This window comes from Schistocerca cancellata, chromosome 5 (assembly GCF_023864275.1).
Source record: "Schistocerca cancellata isolate TAMUIC-IGC-003103 chromosome 5, iqSchCanc2.1, whole genome shotgun sequence".
NCBI classification, from domain to species: domain Eukaryota; kingdom Metazoa; phylum Arthropoda; class Insecta; order Orthoptera; family Acrididae; genus Schistocerca; species Schistocerca cancellata.
Genome location: NC_064630.1, coordinates 26900109 through 26914405, shown reverse-complemented (window position 1 = coordinate 26914405; position 14297 = coordinate 26900109). Strand labels below are relative to the sequence as shown.

Here is a 14297-nt window from a genome sequence, read left to right as displayed (position 1 = left end):
TCCTTGTTCCAGGTTCCCGATGGTTCTTCCCCGTGTGTAGTCATTCAGACGTTATCACCGAGCCGTGTTGTAATGAAGAAGGCCACCATAGTGTACCGTAACTGCTCGTTGAGTGCGGTGACGCAGGCTGTCTTTTTCCCGTTTCGTCTAATGCCCCGCGTTGCGGGCCAGCACCATTCGGCGCGACAGACACGCTGACCTTAACGCCATGATCCGTCCAACTCTCTGTGCACTACTGGAAGATCTCTGGCAACATGCTCCTCACCTTCGTTCATTTCCAGCGTGTAGTTAATACGGTATGTTACTTTATCCGTCTCGTTCATAAGTTTTGCCTAGCCGTGGAACTAGGAGGGGGAGGGTGGCAAGCCTTTCGCAGCGGTCCTCATTTACCCTCAGAAAGATCTCCAGTACTCGTTTGGCAGAAAGTTGAGTGGGCCTAGGGCCGTCCTGGAGAGACTGAAATGAGGAAAAGTCCCTTGTCCTATCCTGGAATCAACCAGGACCTGCAGCGATGGACACTAGTGCTCTACTCGCTAGACAATGGGCACGGAAATCGACATTATCGGGGTGACAAACGTGTGAATCATGTCCCAGAGAACTTCCACAAGAGCTCCGGGGCTTTTAACTCTAGAGTGTGAGTGACCGCGAAGTGAGAGGGCTTACGCTGTGAGAAAGTGGTGAATAAGAACTTTTAATTACGCAAGAAACATGTTTCCCGAAGGTCTGTTTCTTTGCTAAGACCATTTCTTTACGCAAGAAACCAGTTTCCGGAAGGTCTAGTTGTCCCATAAGGTTCTTACGACAGCCCACGATCAGACCTTGGAAATTGACAAATCCCCCTCATTAATGCGTTTTTAAGGCCAGTAAACAGTTTCTTATATAGATTATAGATACATGGGAACTCCAAGGAATTAGAAAATTTCAGCGTGGGTTCTGAGAGAACAGGTCAATAGTGGTTTCGACCTGCCAGTTCCTCAAGATGGAGATAACTCGTATCCGATGGTAGCTGCTGTCTGACAGACGCTGCAGATGCCTTCAGTAGTTTGTGATCACATGAAGCATTTTTAAGCCTGAGATATCAGCTTCCTAAACGTCTCTCCGAAAATCCCTTTGTGTATTGTCCGCGATGCGCGTACATGATAGTGGAGAGTGCTAAACTGAAGTCTTGGCCTGTACCTATTAATATATTTCACACTCATTTTTTTGGCAAACTTCACCTTAAACTTCACGATCGTCATATCAGTGCACTCGAGTGCATTGTAATATATCATCAATAAACTGCTACCTTCTCTGCAATATAAATGCCTACATTAACGCAATCGGTTTCATGATACGTTTTTAGGTGCATTACACCCTCGCCGAAACAGAAAATAAGAAATTGTGTCTGCGCAAAGATCTAACAATGTAGAGCGTACAGACGTGAAAATGGAATGAACATATTATGTAACCGATTGTGTTAGTTACCTTCATTTGTGGCAAATGTGTTGTGGTGTATCGATTATGTGATAAGCTGTTGCGGCGCTAGCTACATCCTGACTAAAACGAAAATAATTTCAGGGAACACCTGATGAAGGCGTCGAGTTGTGTTGTCCTTGTACCGACTTGGGAAGACGCGAACCATCGGCAGAACATGCGATCTCAGCGAGATGACAAGAACATAGTTGTCGAACGTTGTCAACAAACTAAATCATTTCAATGAAAAATAAGAGTGTGATTACATCAGTAAAATACTTTCATCTTGGCATACTACGAGTATGACCTGTTAATAAGCTTGTTTCGACTGTTTTGTTTTCACCAACGACGAATATCAATACCAGATCATATCAAAAATTTGAAACGAGAGCTTCGAAGTATTCGACGTGTCTGCCGCGTGCAGTACACTCTTGGTAAAACCAAAACGTAACAACCCATAAAGAAGTAACGTGGAACACAACAGATTGACTAAAAGAAGAGAGTAGCTGTGCAAGATAAGCGATAGCAGGTAGACGTATTTCTACGCCTGAAAGATGACTTATACCCAAATTTCGTGCTAGTAGCGCCACTATGATGTTGCAAATCAGGTTCGCTTTAAATACGCGCTGTAACGATCATGAGAGTTAGTTACTTCCGAGATTGGGCGTAGTGTGTTGACGTTAGTCAATAACTGTCTTAGGTCCACAAAGACTCTAGTACCAACACATCATACTGCGTATGCTGCATCAGTTCGAGCAGCACTTGGCACCACAGTGACGTAACGACCTATTACAAGTCGATTACATCAAGAACAGCTCCGAGCCAGACACCCTGCAGTGTGCATTCCACTGACCCCGAAGCACCGCCTATTCCTACTTCAGCGGTGTCAAGTGAAAGCTCATTGGAGGGCTGAGTGCAGGTTTGTTGTTTTTTCTAATGAAATCTTGTCCTGCCTCGGTGCCAGTGACGGCCGTGTGTTGGATAGAAAGAGGCCACGTGGGTGCCTGCCACCAACGAGTCTGCATTCTGGACACACCGGACCCACACCTGGTGTACGAGGTGCATTCAAGTTCTAAGGGCTCCGATTTTCTTTTCTAATTAACTACTCACCCGAAATCGATGAAACTGGCGTTACTTCTCGATGTAATCGCCCTGCATTTTCCACAACGCTGACGCCATGATTCCATGGCAGCGGCGAAGGCTTCTTTAGGAGTCTGTTTTGACCACTGGAAAATCGCTGAGGCAATAACAGCACGGCTGGTGAATGTGCGGCCACGGAGAGTGTCTTTCATTGTTGGAAAAAGCCAAAAGTCACTAGGAGCCAGGTCAGGTGAGTAGGGAGCATGAGGAATCACTTCAAAGTTGTTGTCACGAAGAAACTGTTGCGTAACGTTAGCTCGATGTGCGGGTGCATTGTCTTGGTGAAACAGCACACGCGCAGCCCTTCCCGGACGTTTTTGTTGGAGTGCAGGAAGGAAAAATATTTTCGTAGGATGCACCTGTTACCGTAGTGCCCTTTGGAACGCAATGGGTAAGGATTACGCCCTCACTGTCCCAGAACATGGACACCATCATTTTTTCAGCACTGGCGGTTACCCGAAAGTTTTTTGGTGGCGTTGAATATGTGTGCTTCCATTGAGCTGACTGGCGCTTTGTTTCTGGATTGAAAAATGGCATCCACGTCTCATCCATTGTCACAACCGACGAAAAGAAAGTCCCATTCATGCTGTCGTTGCGCGTCAACATTGCTCGGCAACATGCCACACGGGCAGCCGTGTGGTCGTCCGTCAGCATTCGTGGCACCCACCTGGATGACACTTTTCGCATTTTCAGGTCGTCATGCAGGATTGTCTACACAGAACCCACAGAAATGCCAACTCTGGAGGCGATCTGTTCAACAGTCATTCGGCGATCCCCCAAAACAATTCTCTCCACTTTCTCGATCATGTCGTCAGACCGGCTTGTGCGAGCCCGAGGTTGTTTCGGTTTGTTGTCACACGATGTTCTGCCTTCACTAAACTGTCGCACCCACGAACGCACTTTCGACACATCCATAACTCCGTCACCACATGTCTCCTTCAACTGTCGATGAATTTCAATTGGTTTCAAACGACGCAAATTCAGAAAACGAATGATTGCACGCTGTTCAAGTAAGGAAAACGTCGCCATTTTAAGTATTTAAAACAGTTCTCATTCTCGCCGCTGGCGGTAAAATTACATTTACCGTACGGTGCTGCCATCTCTGGGACGTATTGACAATGAACGCGGCCTTATTTTAAAGCAATGCACATGTTTCTATCTCTTTCAAGTCCGGAGAAAAACAATCGGAGGCCTTAGAACTTGAATACACCTCGTAATGGTCTGGAGTGCGACTTCATATAACGACCGGAGCAAAAATCTGGTGATTTCACCTGTTGTTCTGGCATTCATGAACAGCATTCAACGGGCTGTTTTCCAAAAGTTGAACGCTCGCCCACATACCGCTGTTGGAACCCAACAGAACGTCTACAGAACGTCGACTTCTTACGTTGGCCTTCTCGATCGCCTGATCTGTCTCCTCTGTATGGGACATCATTAGAACACAGCTCCAGCGTCACTCGCAAACAATTTTAACCGGCGCCGTATTGACGGACCAAGTGCAACGGGCAGGGAACTCCAGCCCACAAACCGACATGTCCCACCTGTATGACACGATGCATGCAGTCTGCGTGCTTGCATTCAACAATATGGTAGTTACACCGGTTATTAATGTACCAGAATTTTATTTTCGAATGGCTTTTCTCGGGCTTTCATTAACCTGTGATACTACAACGTCAGTCACTTAAATACGTTATCTAGACAAATATATTCCCGAAATTCATTACTCTACATGAATTATCTTTTGGTTTTGGGATTTTTCTTACCGTCAGTGTATTTGTATAGGGCACTGAAGGAGGAGGTTGGTAAAGGCAATGTTTTTAAGTGCCGACCTTCGCAGTTAGTAGTGTGCGACAACAGTACGAGTTATATGACTTCCTGAAAGAGTCATCTGTTCTTATCATTGCGTTGAAATATAGAACTTTGTGGATATGCCAGGACACTATCGAAGCCGTCCGGTGTGGCCGAGCGGTTCTAGGCGCTACAGTCTGAAACCTCGAGACCGCTACGGTCGCAGGTTCGAATCCTGCCTCGGGCATGGATGTGTGTGATGTCCTTAGGTTAGTTAGGTTTAAGTAGTTCTAAGTTATAGGGAACTGATGACCTCAGATGTTAAGTCCCATAGTGCTCAGAGCCATTTGAACACTACCGAAGAACACAATTTGTCTGCAGTTAATTCCATTTCAGTCTTGTTCGTAGTGCGGTCCTGTGGGAGACAGTATGGTCTCCCTAGGAACAGCTAAGTCAACACTTTGACGTCATGTTTGAACTGAGACGCAGTTGTTGTCGCTGTCGTCATGGTACTGCCGGCAGTGGCGTAGATTCAGCCTGGACTACTGCACCAGGAAAACTGCTGGCTGTACAGCAACTGCGGTACCAGTTAGGAGCAACGATGTTGAGAGAATGTCAGCCAGAACCAGGAAGAGCTGATTATTGAGAGCCGGCTCACGAGAAAGGGAGCAGCTGTCCTCAAGAAAATGCAGCCCGCTTGTCCACGGCGACGAAGGCATTTTCAGCCTTGGCGTCAGTCGGGTCCATACGCGTATTTGAGGGGGAGTGTAGCATCGACCGGGATGGATCAGGCGGCGTCACGAGAACCAGGACGTCGCAGTGCACGAGGGCACAGCGTGCGGTGGTTGAATACACAACGCATTTGTTAAGGGAGCACTGGATACACACAGAACATGGGACAGCCCATTCCGTTGCCGATGTTACTGTACCAGTTACGCGAGCTGTTGCAGCGCGTGTTACACGCAGACCTGTCCCTCGCAGTTTGTTCACTAGCGTGTTCATCAGCTCCTTTGGTAATCACGGGCACCGCACGTGCCCCCCACAGCCCGTGGGGCGTGACTGAATGGCGTCTGTTATTTGTCTGCATTACTAGCAGGATCACTTGACCTGCCGAGCGCCCATCTATTTGCTTGTGCTTCAAACAAGTTAGAAGCGCAAAGAAGAAAACTTCTTAAAATTTGCTGCTATAATTTGAGTGCAGGGTTTAAAAACCAAATTTGTAACAGTGAATTATATGTAAAATTGGTTTTGTGTTTGATAGGTTATCAGCAGCTTTTGTTTTCTAAGCTGTTGAAAATGTTAGAAGATGATGGAATGGTTTGAAGGTCGCAACTAAATTTAAAGTAAAAGTAGTATGGTCAGTTTCAACATGAAAAGTAGGAAAAATAAAATAAATACAATTAAATAAGTGCTTCTCTAAGTAGCAAGAAACATGTATTGGCTCTCGCCACGTGTAATGAGAGGAAGTACTCTACAGATATTAAACTTGCAGTGGCTCATAAATGACGCGACTGGAACAGGAACAGGAAAGGGAGGTAATGACAGTGGCACGTAAAGTGCTCTCCGCCACACACCGCTGGGTGGCTTGCGGAGTATAAATGTAGATGTAGGATTCGAACCTGTGACCGTAGCAGGAGCGCCGTTCCGGACTGAAGCTCCTAGAATCGCTCGGCCACAACGGCCGGCCTACTGTATATCCCGATTTCATTGTTTTATGCATTTGAAAGTGTTTGAGAAATGGTTTGTGTATCGTCATGAACATAAAGAGAAAAAATGTTGGTTCTCTTTTTAATACAATTAGCGTTCATCTGATCTGTGTTATGGCTTAAAGGGGTAAAACTGTGCACACATCCTGAACGTTGGTTCTAGCACTAGCCACGGTCCTGTTGCCTCTGGTAAGCCCCAGCTACCCAGTTTAACGTCGACTCCATACCATGGTATAACCTGACGTTTCTCACATTAGCAAATCATTGGCAGAGGAGAAACAGCCGGTAAGTGTCGTGAAAAGTCCCTGTCCTGAGGTCGGGTCAAACCTCAGACATTTGTCACGTACCCACATTCCTTGCCTTCCCTTTCTGCACAGTCAAACACTGCCGGTAAAACTCGACCGTTCCTCCCGTCCACGCCTCGGAGCGTTCGAAGCTCGCAGTTGAGTATCACACTGTGCGGCTATAATTGACGCTCTCTCTGCGATCGACGCGTCATACTTCCCCATTCGGATTTAATCTGATACGTTTGCTGGTGGACCTATGTTAACAAGTTTTGTGGTGTAAAGGGTAGTCTACTAATATCAAATACTGGCCTTAATTTGAGGAAGAAATTTCTGAGGATGTACGTCTGCAGTACAGCATGGACTGTGGGCAAACCGGAACATAAGAGAGTCGAAGCATTTGAGATGTGGTGCTATAGACGAATGTTGAAAATTAGGTGCACTGATAAGATAAGGAATGAGGAGGTTCTACGCAGAATCGGAGATGAAAGGAATATGTGGAAAACACTGATAAGGAGAAGGGACAGGATGATAGGTCATCTGCTAAGACATGAGGGAATGACTTCCATGGTTCTAGAGGGAGCTGTAGAGGACAAAAACTGTAGAGGAAGACAGAGATTGGAATACGTCAAGCAAATAATTGAGGTCGTAGGTTGCAAGTGCTACTCTGAGATGAAGAGGTTAGCACAGGAAAGGAATTCTTGGCGGGCCGCATCAAACCAGCCAGTAGACTGATGACAAAAAAAAAATGTAACATCACTGTAATTTAGGGTCGCCAGCCTAGATTCGAACCGCGAGGCGCGGTTAAACTTCTCACGACTCCAAAGTCATAAAATAAAAGCACTTAACTATCTGAATACTCTTAGGAAAGATCCTGAGATCCGAACATTGTACTGACTTGTGTCCACTGCTAAGAGACTCGCTTCCAGCATCTCCGGCAAATACTCGCCACAACAGCAATACAGGAACAGAGTTCAAAGTCAAGGAAACAGTCGCGCAAAAGCGTGATACTCAAATTATTATCGAACCAAATGAAATTTACCGGTATGAGTTAACCCCAGCCAAAAACGAAACTTTTATTCAGCACGACCTACAGGTTACAAATGAATATGACCCTCAGACACACTTCTGAGATTTTGAATCTCACCAGAGAGAAAGACAGGAGCTAGTCTGACTTATCTGCTGTGAGACAACAGGGAAGTTATTAGCCGCATCATGGTGCTGAAGTAACTTATCATTTCGTTTCTGTCTACATGATGGGTACGTCACGGTTGCTGTAAATAAGTGGCCAAAGAGCTTTTTTCTCAAATACCAGTTTCAAGTGACTCTATTGAGCTGAACGTATTTACATATTACTCTTTATATCAGTAAAATGCAAATGCTAAGTTTTGTTAACATTAATCATCAAAATGCTAAAACCTTAGGGCAAAACTAATGACGATATTTATTAACATTAAACATCACAATCCTAAAAGCTTAGGGCAAGACTAATGACGATGTATGTCAGCCGGCCGGAGTGCCCGTGAGGTTCTAGGCGCTACAGTCTGGAACCGAGCAACCGCTACGGTCGCAGGTTCGAGTCCTGCCTCGCGCATGGATGTGTGTGATGTCCTTAGGTTAGTTAGGTTTAAGTAGTTCTAAGTTCTAGGGGACTGATGACCTCAGATGTTAAGTCTCATAGTGCTCAGAGCCATTTGAACCATTTGATGTATGTCAGCAAAGGAGGCTGCCCTGACACACGAAACATAACGTGCTACTGTTAGACGTTGAAGGGCATACCAAGCGAAAGATATTTCCATATAGGTTAATACGTCGAATATCGACATGTATAGAGTTATTCAATTCAGTATTCATCATCATTTGGCCTCTGCAATGAAAGTATTGTACAAATTTTAAGGTAGTTGAAAGTAAGGGTTAGATGACTAATGTCAACAAAACTGTGCATTTTACAGATATGAAGAACCACTTGCGAATATTGTCAGGTCAGTACAGTCATTCGATAACGGTATTTGAGAAAATACCAATATAATTATTATTTTTAGCAAAAATGCTATACCCATCATCTACACAGAAATGAAACGAGACGTTAACTTTAGCAATATGACGGGGCTAACGACTTTCCTGATGTCTGGCAAGGTGACTCCTGTCTCTCTGGTGACACTAAAAACCTCAAAAGTGTGTCTGAAGGTGAGATTCAATGATCATTACTAATAAACTACTAGGACAGATACAGACATACTGATGCAGTTTTTTAATGATATGTATAACTACAGTCCGGACCACGAACGGTGGCGGTTCGCGCATGCCGAGGATTGCATTGTTGCCGATTCCAAGCGACAGATGCGGCACGCGCATGCGCCCTCTTTGCGCTTGAAGAACGCGAATATCCCGCAAATAATGCTTCTCGCTTGTTATGCAGAATTTATGATTTACGAACACAGTCAGCGATGACAAGTTACGACAAATGGAATAGATACTCAGTAAACAAGTCGCTACGATTACATTCAGTGCTCGCATTCGCTACGGCATTCACAGAAGAACGCTCGAAGCGCTCATTGGCTGCCGGAGAATGCGTGACGTAGGAGCGCAGAGCAAGCCTGCAGTCGACCGCCATCGTTCGTGACTCCCATTGTAGTAGAATATACTGATGGTATTTGTTGGATTATTCTTTGGCGTTAACGTCTCCAACCAAAATATCCACGGGTGTGCTGCCGGTCTATAGTGTCCAACGGGCACAATATTTCGGCGATCATACATGTCGCCATCATCAGGTGAACTGACGGACTGAGCTCCTGTGAACGTGCCGGCACGGAGATCCGTACGCTATGGCTGCTCAGAGGGAACTGGGTTCGGTCGCGGCGGCGGCCGATTTAAATACCCTATATAACAGTTGTGACGACCACGGCGGACAGAGCCATCACTCCGACGTCATCTCAGACGCCGTCGCAATCTGTTCCACCGCGCGACCGTGGCGCGGGGCGCGGACGGCGGAGGGAGCGCGCCGCGGGCGGAGGGTATTTAAATCGGCCGCCGCCGCGACCGAACCCAGTTCCCTCTGAGCAGCCATAGCGTACGGATCTCCGTGCCGGCACGTTCACAGGAGCTCAGTCCGTCAGTTCACCTGATGATGGCGACATGTATGATCGCCGAAATATTGTGCCCGTTGGACACTATAGACCGGCAGCACACCTGTGGATATTTTGATTATCAAATACGCCGGGAGAAACTCAAGAATCACAACGTCTCCAACCTTTACATCTGAATCACATGAATCAGTTGACATGAGAAAATATAATCAGATAATCAGTTGCTCCTGTAATTCGTCTGCAAGAATGGCTACCGCAGCAGTCGTCTTGAAAGGTACGTGCTGAGGTCTGACCAGGGTAGATACAGGAAATAAAGTCGGTAGTGGCGAACCGCAAGGTGGAATGAGTAAAATATCTTTGAGTAGGAGGATGTTTGATGGTTAAGAGAGCCGGGCGTGGGCAGTAGAAAACTCGGGGAGTCGCAGCTACGTGCTCGGAGGAAGCAGACGTGTGCGGACGGCTTTAAGGTAGGAGTCGCGCTCGGTGCGCAGTTACCCTAAGTAGTTTCAGCACGTAAATGAGAGAAGATATACCGGGTGATCAAAAAGTCAGTATAAATTTGAAAACTTAATAAACCACGGAATAATGTAGTTAGAGAGGTAAAAATTGACACACATGCTTGGAATGGCATGGGGTTTTATTAGAAGCACCCCATATTGCTAGACGCGTGGAAGATCTCTTGCGCGCGTCGTTTGGTGATGATCGTGTGCTCAGCCGCCACTTTCGTCATGTTGGCCTCCCAGGTCCCCAGACCTCAGTCCGTGCGATTATTGGCTTTGGGGTTAACTGAAGTCGCAAGTGTATCGTGATCGACCGACATCTCTAGCGATGCTGAAAGACAACACCCGACTCCAATGCGTCACCATAACTCCGGACATGCTTTACAGTACTGTTCACAACATTGTTCCTCGACTACAGCTATTGTTGAGGAATGATGGTGAACATATTGAGCATTTCCTGTAAAGAACATCATCTTTGCTTTGTCTTACTTTGTTATGCTAATTATTGATATTCTGATCAGATGAAGCGCCATCTGTCAGACATTTTTTGAAATTTTGTATTTTTTGGTTCTAATAGAACCCCATGTCATTGCAAGCATGTGTGTCAATTTGCACCTCTCTATCTACGTTGTTCCGTGATTTATTCAGTTTTCAAATTTAAACTGACTTTTTGATCACCCAGTATAATGATTTCAAAATGGTTTTTGTTTGATAATGTTCAGAGTTAGGATTTGTATGTCGAAAGTTTGACACAGTAAGGGGTTTGTAAATTATTTTGTAAGAGTGGTTCGTGTTGCAAATATGTTAGAAATGGATGTTTACTTAACGAAATTATTATCTTGACTTGAATAATGCCTGTCGTGCAATGGCATAAAATTTGTTATTTGAAATAACTTTGCTCCGATAACTTTAGTTATACCAAAATCGATTTCAAACCATGAACTGCACATACATATTGCATAGAGGTCTCATTTTTTTTACGTTCTTTCATTGGTGGGTAACTTTACTTTACTTCTCATTTTCGTATTTCAATACAAGCAAAGGATCTGGACTATGGTTCAGGCTGTTAGATTTAAACACAGTGTTGATCTCAATATGTATATTCTAACGCCCACAAGGTCGATAGACGGTCGCTGTCGCCTTCGACACAGCACGTGAACGTCACAATGACGTCACGCCTGACCCTCCAGCGGCGATGGTAGCCTAACTAGAGCGTTTGCCGGCAGGTGGCCGTGGCGTGGGACGCGGCGCTGTGCCTGGCGCTGCTGGCGGCCGTCGCCTGGCTGTCGACGTGGGCGCGCCTCGTCTGGATCGCCGCCCGCCTGCCGGGGCCGCCGGCGCTGCCCTTCCTGGGCAACGCGCTGCTCCTCACCCAGCACGAAGGTCAGCCGCCGCTCACTGGCCGCCGTCCTCCTCGACGTCCTCTTTCCCCTCAGAATTGTTCACTTCATCTCCTTATGGAACCTCCAGTACTCATCTTTCCTGCGGGATTGTACAGGGTGTTACAAAAAGGTACGGCCAAACCCCCTCTACCAATCCGTCGGTCGCCGAATCTGTTGTTGAGAAGCGTACGAACACTTCGACTGAAATGTGCAGAAGCTCCATCGTGCATGAACCACGTGTCGTACTTGTAAAGGCACCTGTTCTAGCAGCACAGGTAGACTATCCCGTATGAAATCATGATAACGTGCTCCATTGAGCGAAGGTGGAAGAACATGGGGCCCAATAGAGACATCACCAACAATGCCTGCCCAAACGTTCACAGGAGATCTGTGTTGATGACGTTATTGTACAATTGCGTGCGGATTCTCGTCAGGCCACACATGTTGATTCTGAAAATTTACAATTTCATCACGTTGGAATGAAGCCTCATCCGTAAAGAGAACATTTGCACTGAAATGAGGATTGACACATTGTTGGATGAACCATTCGTAGAAGTGTACCCGTGGAGGCTAATCAGCTGCTGATAGTGCCTGCACACGCTGTACATGGTGCGGAAACAACTGGTTCTCCCGTAGCACTCTCCATACAGTGACGTGGTCAACGTTACCTTGTACAGCAGCAACTTCTCTGACGCTGACGTTAGGGTTATCGTCAACTGCACTAACAATTGCCTCGTCCATTGCAGGTGTCCTCGTCGTTCTAGGTCTTCCCCAGTCGCGATTCATAGGCTGGAATGTTCCGTGCTCCCTAAGACGCCGATCAATTGCTTCGAACGTCTTCCTGTCGGGACACCTTCGTTCTGGAAATCTGTCTCGATACAAACGTACCGCGCCACGACTATTGCCCCGTGCTGCTCCATACATCAAATGGGCTTCTGCCAACTCCGCGTTTGTAAACATTGCACTGACTGCAAAACCACGTTCGTGTAAACGCTAACCTGTTGATACTACTTACTGATGTGCTTGATGCTAGTACTGTAGAGCAATGAGTCGCATGTCAACACAAGCACCGAAGTCAACATTACCTTCCTTCAATGGACCAACTGGCGGTGAATGGAGGAAGTACAGTACATACTGACGAAACTAAAATGAGCTCTAACATGGAAATTAAGCGTTTCCGCACACATGTCCACCTAACATCTTTTCTTTATTTGTGTGTGAGGAATATTTTCTTAAAGTTGGGCCGTACCTTTCTATACACCCTGTATACTATTGCAACCTTAGTAGTGCTGTTGTTACTCATACAGGAGATGGAGAAAAATATTGACGCTAGCCAGCCTGCAGATTACGCTATTGTACACTACTGGCCATTATAACTGCTACACCACGAAGATGACGTCCTACAGACGCGAAATTTAACCGACAGGAAGAAGATGCTGTGATATGCAAATTATTAGCTTATCAGAGCATTCACACAAGGTAGGCGCCCGTGGCGACACCTACAACGTGCTGACTTGAGGAAAGTTTTACAACCGATTTCTCATACACAAACAGCAGTTGACTGGCGTTGCCTCGTGTAAGAAGGAGAAATGAGTACCATCACGTTTCCGACTTTGATAAAGGTCGGATTGTAGCGTATCACGCTTCCGGTTTATCGTATCGCGACAATGCTGCTCGCGTTGGTCGAGATCCGATGACTGTTAGCAGAATATGCAATCGCTGGGTTCAGGAGGGTAATACGGAACGCCGTGCTGGATCCCGACGGCCTCGTATCACTAGCAGTCGAGATGACAGGCATCTTATCCGCATGGCTGTAACGGATCGTGCAGCCACGTCTCCATCCCTGAGTCAACAGATGTGGACGCTTGCAAGACAACAACCATCTGTACGAACAGTTCGACGACGTTTGAGCAGCATGGACTATCAGCTTGGAGACCATGGCATCGGTTACCCTTGACGCTGCATCACAGACAGCAGCGCCTGCGATGGTTTACTCAACGACGAACCTGGGTGCACTAATGGCAAAACGTCATTTTTTCGGATGAATCCAGGTTCTGTTTACAGCATCATGATGGTCGCATCCGTGTTTGGCGACACCGCGGTGAACGCACGTTGGAAGCGTGTATTCGTCATCGCCATACTGGCGTATCACCCGGCGTAATGGTATGTGGTGGCACTGGTTACACGACTCGGTTACATCTTGTTCGCATTGACGGCACTTCGAACAGTGGACGTTACATTTCAGATGTGTCACGACCAGTGGCTCTACCCTTCATCCGATCCCTGCGAAACCCTACATTTCAGCAGGATAATGCACGACCGCATGTTGCAGGTCCTGTACCGGCCTTTCTGGATACAGAAAATGTTCGACTGCTGCCCTGGCCAGCACATTCTACAGATCTCTCACCAACTGTAAACGTCTGGTCAATGGTGGCTGAGCAACTGGCTCGTGACAATACGCCAGTCACTACTCTTGATGAACTGTGGTATCGTGTTGAAGCTGCATGGGCAGCTGTACCTGTACACGCTATCCAAGCTCTGTTTGACTCAATGCCCAGGGGTATGGAGGCCGTTATTACGGCCAGAGATGGTTGTTCTCGGTAGTGATTTCTCAGGATATTTGCACCCAAATTGCGTGAAAACGTAATCACATGTCAGTTCTAGTATAATATATTTGTCCAATGAATACCCATCTATCATCTGAATTTCTTCTGGTGTCGTAATTTTCATGGCCAGTAGTGTCTTTCGCCAGGAACGAAACCCGTGGGACGTCCTCACTATGTTAAAGCTGTCACTCGCAGTCCCGACAGTACTCTTTGCAGCTACGAGTGCATTTCGTTCGAGCTAACTGAATACGAACGTTGGAACATTCTTCGCACTCGTATGGTGCACGCAAAGTAGCCGAAGCGTTTGCTGTTTCAAGGGGCACCGTATCCAAAATTTGTAATGCACACAGAGA

The 14297-nt window shown here is 46.4% G+C and overlaps 1 protein-coding gene across 1 annotated transcript in view; it reads left to right on the top strand.

The window, feature by feature from the left end:
- The window catches only part of LOC126187927 (probable cytochrome P450 4aa1), a 279646-nt gene that overhangs the window by 82713 nt on the left and 182636 nt on the right, over nt 1–14297 (top strand). The window contains exon 2 of the mRNA XM_049929290.1: nt 11183–11339. Coding sequence (XP_049785247.1) covers nt 11183–11339 — 157 coding nt within the window. The remainder of the gene's footprint in view (nt 1–11182; nt 11340–14297) is intronic.